Below are 26,178 nucleotides of genomic sequence, written 5' to 3'. Positions count from 1 at the left end.
GGGAGGGATTTTTTTTGTTCACATGAAGGATTTTAGTTTTTGCTTTAGGGGTGACTGAATTCAAAATCTCGCTACAGGTACCTTTTGAAGGCATTTTCAAATGAAGTATAGTCCGGGAACGTTGTCCCAACCACAACTGAAGTATCTGAATATTTAGACATTTTAAAATCTCTAGCTCTAGAAATTGAATAGGATGCACAAAATGCTTCTTCCCCGTTCTAGCAGAATGGCAGAATGAGAGATGACGCCTTATAAATTTGGCAAATAACCCTAAATCTCGAGAACGGAAACGTTCGGAGAAAGAGACATCAACTTCAAGTTTATTTTCCCGAGCGTTTGGAGAAATAGTCACTTCAAATTATTAATTTGTAAATCAATTCTTTGTCCTGTGTCGGTGGGTGGACCCAAATTTGGGTGGGGCTTAGGTTGCTTCCACTTCCACTTCTTTACCACCAAATAGCAAGCAATAGAACAAAACAGTGATAATTTTTCTATACTCATGGCGAACCACGGCATTTTGAGAAGCTTTAAAACGAGGCGAGTCACCTTTGCCTTCCATCTCTTCCAATTCTTCTGGATGGTGGGGACGAAGCCGTTTCACCTCCAAATTTATCTAATTCACACATACAAACATGCACACAAAGCGCTCCAAACATGTACCGTCTATTAGCTGGATGAGGCTGTGTAGTCGTGGAAAGTAGAGCTCACAACAAAGGTCCAATGAACGCATAGGTAACTGTTTCACTGGGGAAAAATGTGTCATAAACTTTCACCCCTTTGTCAGGGGGGTGAGAATAAGAGAAAATCTTATTCCCACCAGCCTTTCTAAAATTGTATTTTAACATAACTAATATGATCTTGCCAATCACACCTTTCATCAATCAATAATACTTAAAAACTTAGCTGATCTGAATAGATCTAGATAGATTTCAATATTGTCAATAGGCCTACATAATATTAATGAACGGTGTAGCTGATCAGGTAGGCACCACGACTTGCACATCTCTCTCTCTCTCTCTCTCTCTCTCTCTCTCTCTCTCTCTCTCTCTCTCTCTCTCTCTCTCTCTTTTCTCTCTCAGTCTGAGGCGCTATAATATATTCCCTCTTTCTCTCCCTCCCCCCCCCCCCTCCCTCTTCTCTCTCTCTCTCTCTCTCTCTCTCTCTCTCTCTCTCTCTCTCTCTCTCTCTCTCTCTCTCTTTCTCTCTCTCTCATATTATGTGCTTTTTTAAAGAATGAAGTTTACAGGGCTAGATATATTAGTAATTGGAGGCAGATCAAAATGATCTTACTTTTACTTTTTTATGTTCAGGCCTCTAGTACCTTGTGGTGTTGAGGGTCATTGCCTTTTGCATTGTTAATGTTGTTATATTGTTTTTGACAAGCCTATAATGCACCTACAACTATTATTACCCAGCAGCAGACCATAGTACACTTACTGACATTCTTAGCTTCATGGGATGCATACAGCACAAGCAGCTGATCAAGCACTCAGACACTAGCAAACTGAAAAGATTTTCGGCATCTATACACCCGGTACAACCCATTGTCACTTGAGTAAAGTGAGGGAAATTCGTGCATTGAAGTGATTTTACCAAGGACATATTGTTGGGCCCCTGACAGGGTTTGAACCTATTACCTTTCAGTTAAAAGCCTGACAGCCAAACCTTTAGACCACCATGTTGCAATGCCATCGATCATTCAGGAAATGGGCTGCTTTGACATATTATGCTGAAGTCCCATGACTTTTTTTTTCTTTCGTTTCCGTCTCCACTCTCTCATTCCTTGCCACAAAAACATATGGTAGAGTCTGCTTTTTAACCCAACACCATTAGTCTGAAAACAGCAGTAAATAAACTGAAATAAAATATATAATGCCCAATTTTTTTTCTTATTTAAAAAAAACTAACCTCTCTAAAACAATAGCTTGGCTACACTAAAGGCCATCTGGCGGTCCCACACCATAGTTCAGAAATGTAGATCTAACCTTACTCTTCGAACGAGATCGATATATCTTTTAACAAATAATTCTTTAAACTGTAGAATTTTTATTTATGAGCCTGGCTGAACATTTATTTAGGTTACACTTACGACATACAGTGGCGGCACGCCATTGGTTCAATTGGTGCAAACGCTCCACCTAACCCTGGCCTTCACCCCCCCACCCCTCCCAATTTCTAATTGTTCTAAACCAGTCAGCGCTCTAGATCTACATATCCTTGTGATCCGTCACCCACTGGCTGCACCTGTGAAAAGACAGACAGTGAGTTGAGCGAGGATGGGTTATGCTTGTGGCACCGCTTGCGGTAGTGTCTGCTGGGATCAAACTGAATCTTTGCTCCAAAGTTATTTTTATCACTGTAGAAAAAATCTAGGCATCGTTCTTCCCGCTCAAGAAGGAAGGTGCATGAAACTCCTCTTCGCAGGCAAAAAATTTGATCCAAGTTTCCGCTAGCCTATCTACTACACTAGAGTCTACGGTGACTCAATGAAGAATGGGTATCGAAACTGTTTTCTCCCTCTATTGTGTAGCAAGTCTTGTTAAGGTAAATTTTCAAATTGAGTCTGGTATTTGGTGCTGCACCAAGTAATAAGAAATTATCTTTTAATCTTCTCAGATTGTGAGCATAGTGAGTTGTTAGTATTGTTTCACTTTATTGCAGCTTTTATGAGGTTTCATCTAGAAAGAGATGTAAATATCGATAGATGTAGATTACGGGATATCCTGGAGATTCTACCTGACTTTCTCTAGAAATCTAGATGAATCACATTGACGCTTTGCTTCTTGCGCCATTCAGCTGGCTACAGTTAGAAGAGAAAGTGCGCATAAGTCCACTTCAGCCGCGGGATCTTGAGCTCAAAAACAATGTTCGCTCTTTTTCCTGTATGTGGTATGATAAGTATGAATGGCTTATGGTGAGCTTGTCCAAAAAGAAATTGTACTGTTTCCATTGTCTGCTTTTTACTGATAGGTCAGACACTGACAATGTTTGGTCGTCAATCACACTCACTCTCTCTTTGTCTTTCTCTCTCTCTCTCTCTCTCTCTCTCTCTCTCTCTCTCTCTCTCTCTCTCTCTCTCTCTCTCTCTCTCTCTCTCTCTCTCTCTCTCTCTCTCTCTCTCTCTCTCTCTTTCTCTCTCTCTTTCACACTCACACACACACACACACACACACACACATGCAAACACACGCACACAGACTTGCAGAAAGCAATAGAAAGAACAGACCACACCAGAGCGCCCGCCAACTGTTCATTACAATTTTAATAGTAGCTAGTATAAGGCCTATAGATTGCCCTTTTGCTCACTTTCCAATTATGCGCCACCTTGTCTGCAACCCATGCAACGCCACTGACGACATACCTTGTGTGATATTTCCATTGGTGTTTACAAGTCTCTCACCTTTCTCTCAGAAAATGCAGAGTATGAAATTTGCCCAAATAACTTCCTGTGTCCTTCAGTTCTGGCTGTAATTAAGAAATTAGTAACCTATAACATGATATTTCATGCACAGAATTGAGAGGATGAAAGTAATCTGTTATAAACAGAATTTACATTTTTTATTAACTTACTTTACATTTTCTGCCCTCTTATACCACGAGTTGTCAAGGGGAGATGCAATTGTTGGACGTGGGATCAGGTCTGTTGTTTGTATCGTTATTTTGTTCCTTTGGAGGGACTCTTTGACTCTGTCGATGAATCTTTTTCTTTTCCATCCTTATTTTGCCATAAAGCCATTGAATTGCTTCTTGTAGGCCTTAAACAAGTTTATAAGAGGCTGGCTGTTGTGGCCCCCATTCTCTTAACTTGTCCAAACCGCCTTATTTGTTGTCTCTCAATGTATTTCATGCTTGATTTGATGCCCACTTGATGTTGGTGTCTGATGGTTTTGTTTCTTTGTTTGTCTCTTCTTGTGATGTTTAATGTTTTTCTAATGTAAGTTTCTCGGCAGCATAATATGAAGCCTGGAAGTCATTAACTTACCCTACCAATCCAAAAAATCACACTTTGCTGGGAAGCTCTCTAACGTCTAAGCTGGATGGGATTGCAGCCTTTTATAGTGTATTTTATGAGATATTGGGCTCAGGATACTGACATGAAGTCCGGTACAAGTGTTACCCAGCCACACAAAAAGGATCAAGCCATGTTCGGCCCTGAGGACTTCACACTCATACCCTTGAATGTTTGTACTCAGCAGGCCCGACACAAGAATCCAAGCTCTGCTCTCTTCAACATTCCAAGGAAAATTGTTATCATCGTTTGTCCAAGTGCTCCTACTTCAGAGACCTAAGATCTTCTCACTACCTCCTACAATCCCTGACTGTACCAAAAGTCTATTTTATATTTTTAAATATATTATATATATGTCAACTTGTTGGTGTTTTTCCAGATGGTTAACTAACTATAAGATACATAGAGCTTCTGATGCCTAACCATGTCACAAAGTTTATTTCTATTAGGTCTACAAGATTAGAATGACACTCTCTAGGCTGTAGGCCTACTCTATTTTGTATTCTTTAACTAATGAAACTATATCTAGATCTATGCAGGGACTGTTCTGTGATTCTTTCTTTGTAAATGAAGAAAGAAAAAATGGATTTATTTAGTTTTAGTGTTCAGCAATTTGCCTCGTATTTTTACCAAATGTCTTACATGTCTCAACTCCTTTTCATGTGCTGGTGCTCAAAGAAGGCGACTTGGGTCATATTCTGCATGACTTATCCTGACTTAAAGTAATTTCCTTTGACTGTTTGCTCTTGTCAAATTCATTTTATTATTTATGTTGTGAAAAGTTCTTGTTTTATAAGATCGTTGCATGCTATCAAAGCATTTACCAAACTAGAGTTTTTGTTAATTTTCATCTTCATAATCATCTCATTAGCAAAATGTATCAAACGTGTTTGGTTAGATTTTTATCGACATGTTCTTTAGATTAGGTCTTTGCAGGTTAAGGAAAGAGAACAAACCCAATGTTATAAAAATGGGGACATGTTTTATGAGTCTCATTTGAGACTTTCTGACTCACTATGCACTTTACACCAATGTTATAATATAATATGTTTTTTTCATAAACTGCATTTTTATTCCACTTCAGGTTTTTTAAATTAGCCTGCTGACCTAGAATATCTGGCAATACTTGAACCACTCCCCCCCCCCCCCCCCCCGAGCTCAATGTACAATGTATTAGATAAACCTAATTACCTGCACAAAAGGGGAATGAGATAACAACTGGCCTACTGCCATGTGCAGGTCTTAATAATAATTTAGAAAAGAAGGGCACACAACAAGACAATAATTGGATAAAGCATGGGAAGCTTTGAATTCTGTGAGGATTGGGTATGATGTCATGAAGAATGTATGTTTTTTAAGGTGCACACAACTGATTGTGCAAAGAAAAAAAAAATTACCTGTTTTCCATCAAGGGCAACATATCTGATTAAGGTAGAATCTAAATCATTTTCTTTTTCACATAAACTGTTTTCCAGGTTATCAAGTGCCTTGTATTGAGGGGTACTGCCAAGAAAATACACATGGATGGTATGAGAATAGAAAAAATGAGGGTAAGTGAAGCTAATTATCGAGTACATATATCCATTGTAGACATCAGTCATCAGCTCAGAACTGTTTTAGTTGTGTCACTTTTGTCTATTGTTGCAGAGAAATTTGTGTAAAATTTCCTTACTTGACTTTAACTTTAAGCAGTCAATGACAATTTGATATAACTGATGAAAGTGTTAAAATCATAGGCCTATATATTCGCTGTACATCCTAAACTCCGCAGTGGTGTTTCACTAAAAATCTGTGGAATTTAATTTAAGTGCCATCAATATTTCAATAAAGGATAATTTTTAAAATTAATTATAATTTTTCCACTTGGTAAGTGACAGTTCATAACTGAAAACGATCACATTCTCATTCTCTGTGAACCAGAAGGGGGTAATGTTTGATATGGGTCTTTTAAGGATGTGTACTGTTGATGTTAATATTACATGTCTATGGGAATTTTGTAATTAAATGAGTTAGAAGGAACATATTATTTAATTATCTTGTGCCTTTCACATCGTAATAGGGCAAAAGTAGAGACAGTGAAAGGAAGAATAATAAAGTTTATGAACAGTAAGCCTTATTTCATCAATTTTGAAGATAGTTGAAATTGTTGAGCTTTTATGTGTAGAAATTATTGATACCTTACTTTGCTTAAAAATCAGTCAAGCTGTAGGGATAGTAAATTAATATTGATTTGATGTGTTTGAAAAAGATAATATGATCAATTGGGCATCAAAAGTTAGTCTTGTCTCACTATTCCCTTTCAGCGTTCTGCACCCCAACCTATATATATAAGGTACATTGAGTTACGAGTATTTAACCTCTTCACTGCCACGCCCGTAGAATTTACGGGCATGAACCGTGTAGCGCTGTACCTATGGCCCGTAGAATTTACCGTGGGATTGTGACAGAGGTTTTTTTGCCAATTAAAAGGGAAGTTACTGTTAAAATCTTGTAATTATTATTGGGGTACAGTACCTTCCCTTTATGTTTACCACCATTTCCCTCCCCCCCCCCCCATTTGAAAGTGTCAGATTCAGATTTTAGCTCAAAGACAAGAGAGGATCAGATCTCTAGGTCTAGATCTAGATCTTACACACCACAAAAATGATTTATTGGCAGTAAACACAGATGGACGTACATAGATTTCTATGTATATATGGATTGTGTGAGCATGTATAAGCTAGGAAAAGTCTCTTTACCTTCTGACATTCACACAACATGTATTCCCCCTTTTTTTGGTCTCAGTTTATCATTACTCGAATGTGTGTTGTTTTATATTGTTTGGTGGTGTTGTTTTTGGCATCATGTTTACAAACTCCAATTTTTCTCCGTCTATCTCTTAATGAAAACCCTCTAAAATTATATAAATAGAAATATGGTTCAATGTAGAATATACATGCAGAAATTCATGAGGAAATATTCATAAAAATAAAAAAGTTATGGGAGGTGAAGTGGGGTCATCCCTGAGCTGCTTTGGTTCTTGTTGAAGGGGTAAAGTTGAATTTTGAAGCCAGGGTAGAATCATAGTATTCATTTTTTGTTTAGAATGAATTTATTTTGCTCAAAACTTAGTAGGAGTAAAACACCAGCAATTATCAGTGGTGAAATAAGGCTCATGAACAGTTACACTTGTAACATACCATGTGCAATGTTTCCATTGGCGTAAATCTCCTGCCTCTCTCTCTCTCAGACATTGCATGGCATTTGCTTTGATTGCCAAGATACTCTGCAGGATCTGTTATTTGGATTGAAAAAAGCTGACAGCTGTTTCTGCATACAGAAAAGTGCCATGAAGGCATTTAAGGGAGTTAGCTGTCCAAACCTATTGTGTATGATAATGACAAAAAGAAATAGAAAAAGGCTGTATCATCTAGGTTACCATAGTTCTCCTCACTTTCATTGAGCTTTTGGCCACCAGTAAACAGAAAACTGGCTCCCTTCAACTCATATCAATCTATACTTTCCATGTTCTATACATTGTTTCAAATGTAAAAAAACAACAACATTCAAACATGTGCAGAAGAAATTCTCTCAGTTTAATATACCTGGAAGTGTCATCTCTCTGACTCAGAGGTTGACAGGTAATGACCTCCATCCTTTACGGTCCTGAGCTGCTCTTGCACATACTGCTATATATATCCAGGCCAGTTCATGTTTGATATGTCAATGCTCTAAGAGGGACTGCGGAGAAATAGATTGCTCCGTATGTATTTGATACAGCGACAGTCTTGGGGAAGGAAAACAGCTTTTTTCTGAAGATTGTCTGGCGGGGATCAAAGTAAGACCCATACAGTATGTGTAAAAACATTAATGTTCTTGGTTCTATCCTGAACTCCACAAAGTTAAGCAAATCAGTCATCTTAATTTCAGGAATATCATTATGTCCTAAAAGTGCTGGTCTAAACCTAGATACATGTTTGACAGCACCGCTGCAATCCTGTGGGTGTTGGTCATTCTCACATAGCCTATGACGATTTATTTGTTGAAAGGGGAGCACCCTCTTCAGCTTGAGTTGTGTTTATTTTATACCAGTGTTTAAGGTTTTCCTTCTGTTAGGAGATGTGTTCTTCTGACATGCAGAAGAAAGAACATTCCAGGACATTTTTCAGCCAAATTTTTACGAATAACATTAATCCTGAAATGTGTGGGCGAAGTGAATATATAGCTTCCATAGTGTTTTTGTGACATAATAAATGGTACCGAAGATAAGCTCGAGAGAATTTAAGATCATTGCCGTGTTTTGAATATAATCACATTCTAAACGAATATGAGTAGTAGTTGGATGTAGCTGACCTCTTTCACTTCCAGAGGATTTTCCTCGTCCTGACTGGGCCTTATCTGTGACCTACTTTCTGATTCTGCCTACCCTCAGACAAATTAAAGATTTTGAGTTCAATTTTCAATATTAGCCACATGCATTATGCATGTATAAAGGGGAAATAATAGCCTATCTCAACATAATGCTAAATATATGGTTATTTTTCAGCCTGAGATTTCACTTTCGATTATTACAAAACAAATGACTGGTTTTGAGGCGGTTCTGGATTGGTAGTAACAGGAGCCATGAAACATGGCTAACGGTTTGAAAGAGTTAAAAGAAGGTTTGAACTGGCTGCTGTTAAAAGAATTTTAAGCTATAGTTTTGTCTTAAGACCCAGAGACCTTTATTTTTTATTTGGAGAACAATTGTCCATTTTAAGATTTGACTTAGTATTATTCTGGAGTATCTCAAGTCTTATATTCAGTCACATGTTTTTGTGATGTTTCTTCTAGGAATGGGGTTTTGCAGTAAATGGGTGTGGTGTTGAAATGTGAAGAAAAGATGGAATGTGAAGAGATAATTTTACCAAAACGATATACTGATTATACTGAAATCTCTGGTCTGGCCAGAACTGTGATAAGTGGCCTGTGCATAACATGTTTCAACTCTCATTGATAGAAATGACCTTGTCACAGCTTTCTACAATAGGATTTTGGATCAAAGGAACTGTAGGCCAATGTAAGCTGTGCATGCAAAAGATATCTTGATAATTTTATTAGAGTCATCAGAAGCAGGACTCTTCTCCTCCAACAGTAAAACTTGGAGAACAAAAAAATTCTGCGTACCCTGACACTTTCTATTCTTTGATGACCAGTGCTGCAGAGTAACTTCTTTTTCTTTACAAGAAAGGTTTTTAATTAATACGCTTTGTTTACAGTGAAATATTAGTTTTATTGGGCGACTGCCCAATCCTCAGAGGCTGACTACTTAGAAACTGTGTTGAGTTAATAATTTTGAAGTTTTCAGTACAGTTTCAATGTGTTTTTAGGTGATGGGAAAGGCAAGTGGTGTTGCAAGTATGAAGAGGAGGAAAATGGCTACTCTATAGGTAGTACATTTTGCGAAGAAGGCTGCTGTGGTGATGAGGAAGAGCGTTGCTGTTCCTCCCTGTCTCAGTAAGTAAAGATGCAGTCTCTCCCTACTTCTGAAAATAATGCTTTGGTGGTATCTTTCAGAGATCAACTATTTTGCCTTAAACAGTAACAGAGAATTATATGTCCCTTTGAAAAACCGCTTTCTTGAGATTTTTAAAGTAAAGATGATATCTCTCGAATTTTGTATTTCGTCTCCTAAATTCCTAGTTACTTCAAATATATTGACTGGCAAAAGAACTACAGTATGCACGAATGAGGCAAATAAAAAAGCAACAATTATTCTTCAAGTTCAAAATAATTTTCTATTTGTATAAAGTTACCAGTGAGATGTGGCATCACTTGAGGAATACTACTCAGCAATTTTGATGTTACTGTGTTCACTGCGTGACTTTGACCTTGTTTCCTAAAGGCAGTATGTTGTAATGCCATTTCAGGCCTCACTTACTGCTGCATATCTGCAATATATAGAGTCTGTCATTGAGTTGATTTCCCTGCTTTTTGGGTTTGTAACCTTGGGTGCATACGGTTAGGCATCCAACAGGTGTTCAACAGGGTTTAATTTTAGTCCAGTGTGCGAGCTGGATGGGGCAGCAAGTTAATGTTATTCTGCCTCAGGAAGTCTTGTGTGGCACAAGCAATATGGGGTCTTTTGAAATCCTGCTGGAAGAGGAAGTTCTGATGGAAAAAAGGCACCACTTGAGGCATCAAGACCTACATGATGTACCATTGAGCAGTGACACAATTTTTGTGTCCATGGCTGACAGAATGGAAGATTACAGCCCTGACAAATTGACTTACGGTAAAGGCTGCACTAAATCATTACACTTTTATCTTCTCAAGGTTCCAAGATGGTGTCCTCAGTCCTCAAAAAAGTATTGTCCATCTCTGCGCCATATAAAATGCGACCATTTACAGGATCCACAAAGAATCTGCTCTCTTCAATGAAGAGTTCTCTTATCCATTGTTGATTTTGCCATTTTATGTGAGCTTACAACCACTGCAGTCAATGCTGACATGACATAAGGTTAGAAAAGTTCCCTGACTTGGACACCTTCAATGAAGACCAGCAGCTGTCAATCTCTGTCTCCCTGTCCTGTGACTCAGTCATTTCCTAGTTGCTACAACTGTGTTTCTGGAAATATCTGAGGCTGGTACCCATGGATCCTGGCAGTACTGACACACTATGAACCGGTCCTGGGCCACAGTTATCGCTGTTCGTCTGTGTATTAAGATTTGATCTGCAGTGGTGATAGTGGCAAGGAAATTATTCCACAAGTGATTGATGGTAGGCCTACTAATGTGAATGTCTACGTCTATTGACATTTCGTTAGCAGATTCACTGGCTTGAAGTAGTCCGTTTGCTTTTTTTGCTATTTTCTGTCTGAAATTTTGGTCTCCTGATGTTCCAATTGTATTGTATCCAACCGATTTAAACACTCTGCACACAGAATTTATAGGTATAGGCTACACAGCTGGCTGAGTGCCAATGCATGGCCCAAATTATGCAACATTTGAGTCCCAGAGAGTATTCGTCAAATATTTCTTGTTTGCTGCCTAAATGGCCAATGAACTCATTTCATTATTTATATCCGGTCGATCAAACAATCTCAGACATATATTTAGCAGGTGTAAATGTACACTACTCGCCAGTGGTGTAATTTATTTACAATATTGGTACTGTGAAATTTTTACATTTCTTTTGTCAGTCAGTATACCTTGCAACAACTTGATTTCTATTTTGAAATTTATGCTTTGTGTATTTGAATGGGCTTGTGTCACTACATTCGCCAGTTGTTTTTACCATATTACATATATCTATTGCACAATTATGTAATTGGAATTGGATGTTTGTAGAATTGATTATCTTATATAGGTAGCTGAAGAGTTTTCAATTGCCCTATCTCGCGGCCGCGCAAGACTTGGGCGCTTCCTTGTGCTGGCACGAGGTGGCCTATGATAAGAGCCTGAACAAATGTCCCAGCGCTCTTGAGTTGAATGTGTGCAATTTTGTCTGCGGACAGGGGGAGAGAGAGAGAGAGAGAGAGAGAGAGAGAGAGAGAGAGAGAAAGAGAGGGGGGGGTGGGGGAGGGGAAAAGGGGGAGAGAGAGAGAGAGAGAGAGAGAGAGAGAGAGAGAGAGAGAGAGAGAGAGAGAGAGAGAGAGAGAGAGAGAGAGAGAGAGAGAGAGAGAGAGAGAGAGAGAGAGAGAAATAGAAGAGGGGGGAGAAAGAGAGAGAAATAGAAGAGGGGGGAGAAAGAGAGAAGGAGGGAGAGAGAGAAGGGGGGCGGGCAGACAGAGGGAGAACAAGAAAGAGAGAGAGAGAGAGAGAGAGAGAGAGAGAGAGAGAGAGAGAGAGAGAGAGAGAGAGAGAGATGTTTAAAAAAAATTATATAATAAGAATTATTATTTCCTGTCTTTTTCTATCTGCCTCCGTTTTCTGGCTGACCTGGTGTTATACAGTCATTATTGTACACATATGACCATTGTCCCATCTTCCAAATCCCACCTTCTGTTTCCCATCTCTCACCTCTAGTTTCCCATATACTGCTTCCAATTTTCCCTATCCCATATTGCAACTTTAATTCTGTAAGCGGGCTTCGTTTTCTTTCTTCTCATAGGGTGGAACGCCTGAAGCAGGCCAAAATATTCTAATTTTTATACCTCACTGTCGCTAGTATCCAATGCAGATTTGCGGTTTTAGCACAAGCTTTCAATAGCTTGATTTAAAACTGTTTTATTCGGAATCAAGGTTTGGTCTCCATGAGATTTTTTTTAATGTATAAAAATGAATCCTCTTCGGAAGCGAGTTTATTTTTACTTTCCTTAACTTACAATTCACCCAGCACGACTACAGGGATCCATAATATTATTATGATGTCAATTTGGTCAGAGAATAGCTGTCAGAATAGCTGTCAGAATTAAACTTTCATGTAAGAAATGTAATAATCTGACAAGACTACTATGGAAAACGCTCCCTCACGAGAGAAATAATGTCACTCTCTTTACACAGCACCAGTCGTCGTATTTCAGGACCCAGGTGATGGGGAAACAACTAGTTGTTGTTTTATATCATTAAGAAGAGAAAATGACAGTTTGAATCTGCAAGACATTGTTATAAAATATTGCAACATCAAGTCATAAAGAAATTGTAAAGCAAGACTGCATCGTGTCGCCACAATACATTCACTTCTTTAGTTGGACATACCACATAATGTCATTATTTGTCTGGAAATTCTGTAATTAATATGATGTCGACCAGGGACTATGAGCTAGACAAACTACGAAACTATAACCATCGTTGCGATATATGAAATGACTGGACAACAAACAACATGAGTTCGATCGGTGAACATCTTGCTGTGTTTTTGTTTGTTGATTTTCAGTTTTCTTTTCTTCCTTCTAATCCACCTACTCAACCCCAACCCTTTTTCATTTTTCTTTCTTTGTGTTCTTTTTGTTTTCATTTTTGTGTTAATTTTTGTTATCTTTAATTAAACAATCTCAGCAATTCTCGTTCCATAGACTTAGCCTGTACCATTCTGTGCCTCCTCTTTTCCTCCCCCCAAAAAGCTGTATAAACACACACACACACACACACACACACACACACACACACACACACACACACACACACACACACACACACACTGACACACGCACATGCCCGCATACACACCCCAAGCAGTCGGCGATGAAACCAACCTAGTGTCGCCTAGTGACGTAGCCCATCACGTGCTACGCTGCAATACGAGCCCGCCACGGCCGTGGACAAAAGCCCAAAGAGGAAGTGCAATATCTTGGTATACACCACAGAATTCTACACTAAGTGTAGAATTCTGTGGTATACACAGTCTTTGGTTCGACTGTATACATTATATATAGACTATGCCTCACAGTGTGGTGGAATTGGTCGCTCATGGATTTTTGGGCATGTGGATTATTGATATCATCTTAAAGCCTGTTCATTGTTCTTTCTTTCAATAAAAAAAATAAAGCCCATCCATCTTGAATAGAAGTCGAGATATTCACGATTGAAGGGAGTTGGGGTTACGCGGTTTCAGAAATAAAATTAGAAAGAAAATGGCTTCTAAAATTTGGTGAATTTGATAGCTTGAGGGTAGTCGGGAACTGAAAATTTGCGTTTTTGTGCATCTAATCACGTTTCAGTAAAATCCACACAGGTGTGATTTTAAATGGCCATAAAAGGTGTTGAGCCAAAAAACAAAAACTTGATAGAAATTGCCCAAATGGCAGAAAAATGCCGGTGTCTTCAATTTCACTATTTTGACAAACTCCTGATTTCACCATGCTGCCTCATCATATATGTTTTGTATTTGTTGTTCCCGTGGACTCTGGCTCAGCAATACTGAGATACTAGTTTAAAGCTCAAAACTCCATCGAGAAATCATGACCATGTTGGGTTTTTTTTTAATCATTAGAAAAGTCTAAATGTTTTTCATACAGGCCTATGTCAATTGAAAGGGTATTCTTAAAAGTAATTAGTTGTAGCCCTGTCTGAAGATAGGCTAGATGACAGGAAGTTGAAAGTAAAGTACCCAGTGTATTGAGTGGACGTGGCAGGCGCCTATGAGTGGTTTCTGAGTTGTAGTCATGACACACATCAGCAACTCAGAGGGGTAAACGGTTGGTATGGGTATTGGATATGAAGATTGATCTATATGTTGAAGGTTGGTTGGTGGATGATTTGGTGTTGCTTGCCACTTCCAATTCTTTTTTCATGTCTTTGTCTGTTTTCTTCCTTTCAAAAGTGACAGTTATTGTGTCCACAGGTAGTCTATTGATTGTAATGTATGCAGAGTTTTGTGTCCCTCACTTTATGACAATGCCTAGCTTGGAAGACTGAATGTGTTTGATGTCTCATTTACTGTTTTCTTTTAATTTCAGAGGTGAAATTCAGGCCATTGCTGCAGGTGCAGGAGTAACTGTTGCAGTCTTTTTGTTGGTTACCATCGCCATTATTCTCTACTGCTTTATTCGGAGGAGCGGATTTTGTAAGATATCATTTTATACTCTGAAATATTATCTCTTCTTTGCTGCTAATAAGGAAGTGTAAATGAATGAATGCTGGGGATATAGTGATACATTTCCAGTCTTTTGAAAAATGATTTGCTACGTAGAAAACATTGTAATTGAAAATATGAAAATAGAGTTGAACCTGCTTTAACAAAAACCTGTTCAAGACAGAAGTCTCCTCGCTTCCCCCTTGATAGATTTTTCCATAATTACTTCTATAAAACAGAAACCTGCTCAATCCAGAAATGGAAAGAGAAATTCCTTTCCTTTAGATGGTGTTGACCTCTTCTAGATGTAAAGTAGTTTGCCCACTCAGCCCTGATTTGAGACAAAACTCCCTAGTTTGGTTCCATCCCCGCTAACTTTTATGCCACGCCATGTGACCCCTAAGTGGTACCAATGGTTATGGTTGTTTGGATGTGAAGTCTCATCACTGTTTGTCAAAGTGCTTGAGTGGCACTCCAGCATGGAAGCTTTCCTGAGTAGCCAGAGGTGTGAAATTAACTTGAACACTGCCTGCTGCCCTGATCATACGGCCAGCAGAGAAAAAAGTTCCTCGAATCGTTACACGCAGGGAAGGGATGGCATTGGTTGATTATGCTTATTACATTAATGGATGGGGCTAAGGGTGTAAAGAAAGGAGACGATCAATCATTTTTGTTCTTATAGGTCAAACAGTGATCCTGTGAGATGCACTCACTGGCAGCAATGGATAAGTTAAGACTCAGGCATACCATTATCAGAGAGGTTAGGATTGCTCTTGAGAGGTGTTAAGTTTCGAACCCTACTTGTTGACGGACAGGAAACCCTTGTTGCCACTGCATACTGGCTGGCCCCATGGAATCCCCTCCCCCCCCCTTCCCGTAAATTCCCCTGTCCAAGGTGAAAAATTTCCAAGACAGAATTTATTTTCTGGTTCCCCTTCGTTTTCATCTTGGACAGGTTGAACTACACTGCAAACTTCCTTCACCTACAACTTTCGTGAGTCCTTCCAGCAATTCTGCAGTTGTTGAATTTTTTGTCAAAGCGAGGTCTGACAAACGTGACCTAAAATTGACAGTGTATTCTGGTGCCATTTTAATTGCATCAGGTTACCATATTATTTTTGCTACAATTATCATTGGGGGGGGGGGGGGGGGGGGGAGGTGTCCCTTTTGGAATTTTTGGATCAGTTTTTAAATGGACAGAGGTTTTGCTCCCCAAACAAATTTCTAAAAATTAAAATTGCTCTACGGGTGGAAAAATGTTTTCTTCAAATTTCCTTATTTTGGTGAGCGCCTGATTTACTACGATGCCTCACATATCATAAAATCTTTATCAGTTTTTCTTTTATGTCATATTTCTAGGTTTTTAGGGGTAACATCACCACACACATGATCACAATTACACAAACGCATACATATACACACCCAACCTGTCTCCACCCCAGCACATGCTCAGGTTTTAAATTGAATCTGAAATGCATATGTCAGTGTCTTTCAAAGGTCACTGACTGGTTACTCAAAATGACTGGGTGTTGGGGACAGGCTTTCCCAAATTCTGATGCGCAGTACGCATGTAATGTAAGAGAAAAAGAAAGAAGGATGTCACTTCTTCCCTCGAGTAGCTGATGATAAGCTGTTTCCTTGGGTCGGAGGTTACTGGTTAAAGGATTCATCCATGTATTATTTATACTATGGATAATATTGATTGTTATGAATTTCTAAAATGAGTATTTTTTCTCCTTTTGCTGAATGTGAAATTCTGTTGAATTCAATGCTGTTGAAGACGTTGTTCACACTGTAGTATAATTTTCTGTTGTCGGTTCTATGGTATAGACTCATGTGCTCCTTTGTTTCTCCAAGTATCCTTCTACTTTCATGCTGTTCAGGAAGGTGGTAGAATTAGAAAGCACGCTGTTCTTCCAAATTTTAAGATGTTAATCAATTCCACCTTCCAGTACTGATGGTTTGTATGGTGTAATTTTTAAAAAAAGTTTGTTTTTTCATTATTTCTAGGTGTCTATGTGACAATGTTTATTAACTCACTTGAGCCTATTCCCGTGTATTTACGGGTATGCGCCCCCGGCCCGGTGGCCGAATCCCGCATATTTGGATGTGCGATATCTTTGTTGTTTTTTGGTTACCAACTACGGGATGCGGCAAGCCAACAGTTGACCCACTTGTTTCGTTTCATAAAAAATTTGGTGAAGTTATGTGCAACACTTTTTGAGCTATAATGGACTAAGTCTGTCACCTCCGCATTTCGATAGATGGTTTTATTTATTGATAAAATGTAAGGCAGCGTGGTGGAATCAGGCTCTCGTCAAAATAATTAAATTGAAGAAACTTGCATTTTTCCGCAGGTTTGTGAATTTTTATCAAATTTTTGTTTTTTGGCTCAACACCTTTCATGCCCATTAAAGAACTCCCTTCTGTGTGGATTTTTCTGAAAAAGGTTGATTAAAGGCCCAAAAAATGTAAGTTTTCAGTTACCATGGACTCTTCAAATATAAGGGAATAACTAGTCTTTAGCTGTCATTTTCTCAGTAATTTTACCTCTGAAAACAGGTGACCCCCACCTCTTTCATTTGCAAGTGTATTCAAGATAAATGGATATTTTTTCCATCCAAATAAAGACAAGTGAACACGCTTTAAGATGATACCAATAACTCTAAATGCCCAAAAATTGACGAGAGCCTGATTCCACCATGCTGCCTCACAAATTTAAACTATTCGGACAAATAAGATGCAATTTTTTTTCTGTGAGAGCATTTCTTTCTTTGTTTTGTTGCATGTTTTTCTTATGACAGCTTTCACAGTTTTTTTGTAGTTGGTTATTCAATATTACCCAAAACTGCCCGGCTGCAATGGATGTTGGGTGAAAAATAGCTCAGGCTCAAGTGAGTTAAATGTGGTCCCATGGATATATCTTTTTTTAACAACAAAAATGTTGTAGTTTCAAAGCAGGGTGCTATACCTGGGATACCATTAATAGTGTTCTCAATTTTTATTCCTTGTTATTTGTTATGTTTGTCTTTTCTATATGAATCAGTGAACTTATGTTTTTTTTTTTTGTCTTTTGTTTTTGATCTTTAATGTTCATAGTACAATCACAGAAAAGTATATAGGCTGCATGAAAGGAGATTAAAGTCCTAAGCTTTACTTTCTCAAATGTGTTAGGTTTAAAAGAGTCATGCCAAAGCAGATGAAAATCTAGATGGAGGGAAGTAGTTATATGTGGAATTTTGATTTTAAGTTTAAGGTGACATTCATCAAATATTTGTTACTTTTATTGCTTTTCAGCGGTGCATAGATCTTCTAATTCATCTTCCTTTTGGGAAATCAGACGATCAGGGACTCAATATCGAACAGAAAATGAAGATACATTTCGGCCAAGGCGACAGCCAATACAAACAGCGCCTACTGAGCATGGTCAGTCCAATTCTGTCAGATCCAGTAACATTTCCCGCCATGGTGATCATCAGAGAAACAACAGAAACTCTCCTCCAGCATACTCTGAGCTCACCACAGATGGCAACATGTTTAATGGTGAAGGTCCAACGGATAGCAATATTCACAGGACTGATGGAAATGATCAACATGACAGTATTGGAGGCTATAGGACAACGGCAAATAGACAGATAAATGTCCCAGGTCAAAGTTTTCCATCCCAGAATGACCAATATTATCAAGTCAACTTGCCTCCATCAGCCTCACAAGACCCTCACACCTTGTCTGGAGGAGACGCTGACAGTCAACTTCTTGATACTTTACAGGATGCGATGCCATTACCTTCGTATCAGGAAGTTATGCGAGACCCTGGAAAATATACCATTGAAAGCTCATTTTAGATAGGCCATGTCCCATGCATTTTTACTTGTCTGTCTGTGATGCATTAAAAAATTTTAATAGCAATTAAGAAAATGCTGGTTCCACATTTAACACCTTGCCCCCACGGGATGCCAATCGGCGTTGGTGTGATATAGTGTGTACTGCACCTGTATCCTGGTCCGGGGGGATAAGTGTTGCGCGCTCTGGCGCGCTGCTTGGGTGAAAAGTGTTAATGAATACAATCTATGCACATAACAAAATTGGAGGGATGCAGAAGTCCCTTTGTTACGTACGAATTTTGCTTTGTACATGTTTTTAAAATAATAAAAAGGATATTGCCTTGTGTAAGACTTCACCAAATGCCATTTTGAAATATATATATGACAGAGTCTTACCCTGAGTAGTCAATAAGAAAAAATTCAGGACCTGAAAATAGTGAAAATCTTTTCTCAATGTAGGCACTACATGTTTCACTATGAGTATTTACTGTGTGTGCGTGCCAGGCTGTAGTTTATGTTCTACAGCTTCAGGCATCTATACTTAATTATTGGCCTATGTTTCCTTCGTTCAGCCACTTCTTTTACAGCTCATAAAACAGTCCTGTGTACACCGCCATAGTTTCCTTAGAGTGAGGAAAATGTACCAGCCTTTTTATGTGCCTAGATATTATGGCAGGGAACTTGATGAATTGATGAAAGCTTTGTACCCGGTGATTTTATAAAAAATATTGAAGTGATTTATGGTATATACTTTTTCATTATAGTAATTCTCTCTGCTCTATATCCTTGTTCTGATTAACTCTTTCCAAACGTAGTTGTTTTGGGGTCTAGAAGTAATTAAATTGTGACTCTATTGGGCTACACAGGTGATGTACTACACAGGTGATGTACAAAATAACTTCATATAAGCATAACCATCACTCAAAACGTAACATATGACATATCAAGTTGAAGGAAATTGAATAAGGAATACATTCCAATACAAAACAAGGATTAATTTTGAACATAAGTATGCATTGCAAGGGTTAGAAATGGCGATGTGGTGAGAAAAATACATTTTGATGGAAAAAATTACACACACTAAACATGTGCAAGCGAATCAGCATAGCTATCTTATCATATAAGCCATGAGCAGATTCCTTATATTTCTGAATGTGCAGCTTTTTATTTGAATGCAATATTCCAATTTTTGTTTGAGTTATGATATTTATACTGAGTCTGGTTAGATCGTTTTGTTGATGCGAGACCTCAAGAACTAATTCACTCATTTTTCCACCGATATATCGGCGATACGTCCTGAAAGAGTTAACCAGATCATTGGTCTTGTAAAGCAACTGCGGGCGAGGATGGTGAAGTCATTGATGCTGCTATGGTTTTTGTCATTTTGCACTCTACTTATTTTACCTCTTTGACTATAACGGCTTTTGAAAGAAATGTCATTGTTCTTTTGTGAACTGAACATGCTAAAAAATTTTTTTAGGACCACTGGGGACAATTGGTCTGGCTTGGTCATCTATTTAAAATTTTGCCTTAATGTGAAGGTTGTAAAATATGTTGAGGTCTGGTCTCTTTCTCAAGCAAAACTAGTGTATCTGTTTAATGAATTGTGCAATAGTCATCACATTTCCGTCCGTGTCCCCATCTTGCCCGTCGCTGGATGGATGATGATGGTGGCAATTCTGTGTTTGGGCTTGAAATTGTACCATAAGTTTAAAGAGTTATTTAATTACTGAACTCTTTTTACTGTTGTCAGTCTGAACCTTACTTGAGGATCCTTATGCAAACATTGATGACATGAGTATGTCAGCAACTTCTTTTATAATTTCCTTTTTTGGCCTTTTCAAAGGTGAACCTGGAAACCTGTTTGCATTCCTTTAGCGGGAACTCGTCTACAGAGGCATTTGTCTTCCAGAACCTAAAGTCACTCTATAGCTGTGTTCTACTGTATATATATGCACATGTAGTTGTAGCCACCAAAAGATAACTTGTTTTAACTCTTTATCTCCGAGGAGGGGGGGAGGGGGGGGGTAAATCCACTACGCCGGGACCCTCTTTTGGTACGAATCTAAAAAGTGACATACAAGTCACTAAATTGGTTACTAAATCAAAACAATAGGTTTTGATAGTTCTTCATCTGATAAATGAATTCCCGGTAAAAGAGATCCACATTTTTAATTGCTGAAAACTAATTTGAAGTCTAAAGTGGTCATAAAGGAATGTGCCTGAGCTGCTGCTAGCAGCTCACAGGCGGTACAGTTTCAACGGTGAGCTCGCTTGCGGGAGATGAGGAGTTAGAAGCGGTTATATGCCATTGAAAATTTGATAAGTGACAGGTACTGGATGTCTTCTTGGGTTTGTCTGATTGCGGTGTGGGGTTTAAGCGTATGCTGCTCATCAAGTCTCTCTCCTAAGGTTGAAACATGCATTATGAGGTCGAGATAGAACTCTCTTAGCTTTTAATGTCAGTTGATTGAGCGGGTTTTTAATTATTATATTTTTTTTCATTTATTATCACAAATTGTCTCATTTAGGAGGTAGGCTGCTGTGTCCTTGCCAGTTAGGGTGAAACCAGGCTGTCTTGGATACATTATATATCCAGACAAATGGACAAATAAACTTGATAAAATGTTCTTCCTTTGTATAGACAAATTCAGATATTACCTATCTTCCTGTCGTCTGACTGTTAAAGAAGTTAAAAGTCAGCATGAGGCATGAGATATTAGTATTAGTTTGTAGCTGAAATAATAAGTTTGGGATCACTGCAAAATTGAACACAATTTGCAGGGATTTTTAATTGCTATTTGATACATGATGTCTTTGTTGAAATGTGAGAAACTAAGTTCAAAACCAAACTTACGATCTCTTTCCTACTAATAATGTGCCATTGCAAGTACGATAAATATGTGAATTATAGTTTTATTCTCTTTAAAGATTTACTTTTCAGATATATTTATGCATTGGTGAAAGAAAAGCTTATACAATGTATGCTTTAATCCTTTCCTGTTGGCAGTCGTCACCAGCAATAACCAACCATTTGTTCTGCTTCCTCATACTTACGAACCTCTTAGTGTTCACCTGCTTTTGCACCTAATAAATGTGAAAATGAAATCTGACTGCTAATGCCAGTTCTGACACACTTTCCTCGATAGAAAGTAATGTGAGACTGCAACTTAATGTGTGTGATCAATTTTTATTGTAGCCAAGCTTACCGTTGAAGAAATCTTGTGAGAAAAGCAACGTGGGTGTCTGGCTAGTTGTGGTGGGATTGAACTCCAGCGCCACAATATTACTGGCCGGTTTTGGACAGGTCAACTAGAGAAGGTTAAAGGATGGTTACATTGGTATTTTCTCAGGGCAGAGCTTGCGGATGAGATTTGAAGATATCACTTGATAGACTTGCTCATTTCCTCACCCCTCCGTTCTTTTTTGTCTGGCACTTTTCTACATTTACCCAAGCTCGAAATGGTTGTTATTTACATGATGGATGCCATTTGTATTCTTATTCTTATGAAGCTTGCAGAATTGGCTCATCAGTGCAAAATGCACCTGTGTTGTAATTTATGATGACGTGAGGGCAGTACATGTAGGTGTATCTTAAGATCTGAAGTAGCTGTTTCAAAATTATAATTGTTTTAACCACTTCTCTTTATGTGTTCACGAGTTGTCATTTTTTTTTGTCGTCACCCTTTATTTTATTACTTATACCTTTATTGTCTTCTGTTGGTAATAGCAGTAACGCCAAGTGCTGTCCATCCATGAGTCTGAGCAAAGTTGTCTCAGTTATATTTCTTTTCAGTACTGACAAATGTCTCTTCAGAAACTTATTCTGAATTCTTTGTTTACTTAAACCATCTTGCCGTTCTTTTTTGTGCCTAAGTGCTTTTCAATACCTGACATGAAGCTGTTACAGTTTTTGAGCTTTTATGAACAGCTTATGTTAAACATAGAACATTTATTTTACAATGGACAAATATGCACAACGTATTTCTTTTTTTAGGGTCTAATCTAGTAGTATTATTTAAATGAAATGTAATGTGTTGGGTTTTTAAATGGTCATTTTATATTTATAATTTGTTCTTTTATAAGATAAGATAAGATAGGATAATTTAATACTTTATTATCCCAGAAGGAAATTTTTCTTCGTGGTACATGACCATAAAAACACATGCAGGTATACATAAAAATAAAAGTTTAAATGATATACATGCATTATTTTAATTAAAATTCAATATAAAAAGAAAATTGAAGCTGACAAAATGTTTGTATCACATCAGATGCATCTTTCAACCACATGCAGGAATTTAGTTACAAGATCTTTAAAGTTATATAAGATACATACCCGAAAGAGCAATCCCGGTTGATGCTTATTCTGACAATATCCTTTATGCAAGATGGTAATTTATATTTTTATTTCTTTAATTTTAGAGGTACATATCTGCCGCTGCGTGTTCTTACAATTTGCGTGGAAAGGGGGTGTGATGGGTCATTTACAATATGTCTTTGGCTAATTGGCTTAAACTGTTCATGTCGATTGTGTTTTTTAAAAACTTTTTTTCTTCTTCTTCTCTCTTAAATGATAATAAACATTCTGGAAACTCACAGAAGGAAAGACAGAGTTTGTGTGTTAGATGTCAACAGTTCTAGAACTTTTATAGCTCCACAAGAACTCCACAAGAGCTGCTGTTTACTGTAAAACAATTCTATCTATGCTGGCTGTAGGTAGAGTTAATATTGGATTTCCTCTCTAATCCAGCTTACTTCTTATCGTAGTCCTTGTTACCTGTATTGCAATATTATTTTAAAATTATTCTACATTTTTTAGTTCAGCTCACATCATCCTTTTTTGTTGATCAGCAACGCATATTTTGATATTTAAGTCCCTGATATTATAAAGTTGGTGTGAATGCAGAGAAGAAGAAGAGATGTATAGTCTTTTAAGTTGATTTTGGGATGTGTGTGCATATGTTTTTGTTTGTGTAAATACATATGTGGATGTTCTTGTGTACACATTTACATATTTATTTCTATATCAAGACCCCAGTGCTTTCTTGTTGTATCTCCATTTTTAGTAGCAGTGAAAACAGTTCATAACAAAGAATGAGCTGCAGAAGATGTCACATTTTCACTGTTGAAAAACGTGGAAATACGATAAGAAAGCACTGAGGTTGCGATATATGTTTGCATGTGTTTGTGAATATGTCTGGGTGTGAGAAAATACAAGGAAGGGAAGACACGGCGTAGAGGCCACTAAGCATCTAAGGGATGGGCCTTCGGCTGAATTCGTCTGGGCGTTAAGCGTGCTCGGCTAACCACAGGGCCTTGGGCTAGGCTGTGCTAAAAACTGCTGTGCTCTGTATTTGTTTTATGTTTTTACGGAACGATGGAACTTGATGTGGTTAATATCTGATTTAATTCATTTGATGTGATATTATTATTGATGGTTTGTGTAAGTGGAATTTTGACTCTAGAATCTAGATAGATCTAGATCAATCATCTTGTCCTTTTCACTAAGCTTAATAATCTCATGAATTGGTTTCTCCATTGACATTCAGTTTGATGATGATATTGTGTTTTTTCATCCGTGATTTATTCAATCAGTGACACTTTTATTTTTCCTGTTCATGAAGATCTTTTTTTGATTTGTTCAGCCAGTGACACTTCCATTCATAGTCATGGAGATGGAAACTGAGACATAGGTACCAGTACCAAAGCCTAAGAGTAAGAGCAAGAGTCAAAGGCAAAGACACCCTGTGCAACATTGCTCAGGAGTGAATTGTAAAAATAATAGATATGACAACTCTAATTTGTCATTTTTAAAGTTATAAACAACAGAGTTCCTTATCTCGTAATGCTTGTATTTTAGGGGGACAGCTAAGAGATGTAGATAATATCTAGAATCTAGATCTACCTCGTTCCTCAAAGTGCTTATTTATTCCTTTATCTATATTATATCTTTGTTTAACTTTGTTTTTATGAGCACGCTCTAGGTGTAGAATCTAGATATCTATTTACAAATACGGTATTTGTTTATTTAGGAATGGTAAAAAGCACGTTGATCAGCAGATCATTGATGCATAATTATAATAGGCGAATACTGGGTTCGCTGGCTGGCGTGCCTCGCGTAATGGGCAGATGACTTCGCGAACTGACTCGGCCCGCGAACAAGGGAATAGAGAGGCTACGCTTCGTCTTATCTTCCTAGTTTTTGGTGTGCGTGCGTGTATGTGTGTGAGTGCTTGTTTGTATTAGTGTGTGTCTGTATGTTTTCCTTAGATAATCCCAACTTTTTACCTGAAAAGCAGGGCTTCAATGTCGCCCTGCATCTTATCTAAGAGATATGAAATAAGATTTCTGACCAAAATTTGTGTGATTTGTATGCCAGGAACGATACTATTGAGATGAATGATGATGAGATCAGAGACTTTTTTGATGATGGCAATGAGGAGTTTTGACGATTTTAGTAAAATAACCTTGATTTGTTTGTTTTGAAGTTATTAGATATTTAAAATCCACAAAAAAAGTGATGATGTTAGCCGTGAAAAAGTTGGCAGGTCATATCCAATGAACATATTCACGGGTCTAAAGGAAAACTATTCTAAGGGACATTTCGGCCGAAATGGAGATTTTTCAATGGCCTTAACTTCCACCGAGGGATGCAACTTGTGTTAAAACATCAGAGCCGTAGTTTAAAAAGTGACTGAGTTACAGCCAAAGAAAAATTACATGTATTCTTTCTCCTACTTGAGAAAACTTTTTGAGAAAAATATTATTACCATTGTCTGTAGCAGTTAAAGTACTTTTCACGGTGGTAGAACATGAAAAAAACTATTGTAAGTGCATAAGTTAGAAGACTTTTCTCCTCAATTGGCTCCGCCAAAACAAATAAAACTATTCTAAGCACTGCTGTAGAAAAGTTTTCCTCACACTTTGTTCAGAAAAAAGTATTGTGAGTGACACTTTGTTTGATTTAACAAGAATGGAAGAAATTTTTTAGAAAATGATTTACAAAATAAGCCCATGTTTGTTTTTTCCTACACTACATGTGAGTTTTTGATCCAAGAATTTGCAAATCGTTCTGTTGAAATCAGAATTTTTTTTCCTCCTGTAAAATTGGCTAAATATCGCTTAGACTTAGAGAATAGTTTTCTTCTAGACCCGCGTTGTATGGTTCATACTTAAATTTTGGGCTCTTGCGTCTTATCCACACTTGCATCCTGTATGCAGTGGCGGTGGGTCGACCTTAATTTGGGTGGGGCTTAATTAGGTTGCTTTCACTTCTTTACCACCAAATAGCAGACAATAATAACAAAACAGTGGGGATTTTTCCATACTCAGGGTGAGCCACGGCATTTTGAGAACTATTCAAACGAGAAAAGTCACCGTTGGCTTCCTTCTCTTTGTTCTACGTTAATTTCTTCTGGATGCTGGGGACGAAAACGTTTCACCTCCTAACTTCTCTAATTAGTTTTCATCTAATGAAAAAGTTGCCTCAAAAGTTATTTGATGTAATTAATGAGTGTTAAATCTCAGCGGCACACACACACACACATGCATACACAGCACTTCGCGAGCTGGATTAGGCCGTGTAGTCGAGGAAAGTAGACAGCACCTAACAAAGGTCTAATGGGAGCTTAAGTAACTGTATCGCTGGGGGAATGTGTGTCGTAAACTTCCACCCCATTGCCAGGGCTAGGACAGCGTGAGCCCTCTGTGCAGTGTTATTTTTTTCTGTATTTTTTTCAAGTCTTCTACCTTTTTACAAGAAGAGTTTCATTAACAAGGGTCCGTGGGAACGGGCCACAGAATTCTACACTTATAGAACGGGAACTGTACCACGTGACCTGTGAGGAATTGAAGACCGAAAACTATGG

General features: G+C 38.0%; 1 protein-coding gene across 6 annotated transcripts in view; it reads left to right on the top strand.

Annotated features, from left to right (window-relative positions):
• Positions 1-21,950, top strand: part of LOC101862848 — a 23,962-nt gene extending 2,012 nt beyond the window's left edge. The window contains exons 2-8 of one of the 6 annotated variants that reach the window (XR_004858840.1): positions 2,194-2,261; positions 3,601-3,638; positions 4,688-4,731; positions 5,485-5,559; positions 9,358-9,484; positions 14,368-14,474; positions 17,781-21,950. Coding sequence is in view for 3 of the 6 variants with exons in the window: in XM_035971078.1 (XP_035826971.1) it covers positions 3,614-3,638; positions 5,485-5,559; positions 9,358-9,484; positions 14,368-14,474; positions 17,781-18,328 (882 nt within the window). In the remaining 3 variants the exon portion in view is untranslated. The remainder of the gene's footprint in view (positions 1-2,193; positions 2,262-3,600; positions 3,639-4,687; positions 4,732-5,484; positions 5,560-9,357; positions 9,485-14,367; positions 14,475-17,780) is intronic. The other 5 variants (XR_004858841.1, XM_035971078.1, XR_004858842.1 and 2 more) reach the window with 5 other exon arrangements.
• Positions 21,951-26,178: the final 4,228 nt, after the last annotated feature.

This window comes from Aplysia californica, unplaced genomic scaffold, assembly GCF_000002075.1.
Source record: "Aplysia californica isolate F4 #8 unplaced genomic scaffold, AplCal3.0 scaffold00015, whole genome shotgun sequence".
NCBI classification, from domain to species: Eukaryota; Metazoa; Mollusca; class Gastropoda; order Aplysiida; family Aplysiidae; genus Aplysia; species Aplysia californica.
This window is presented reverse-complemented; position numbering and strand designations above follow the sequence as displayed.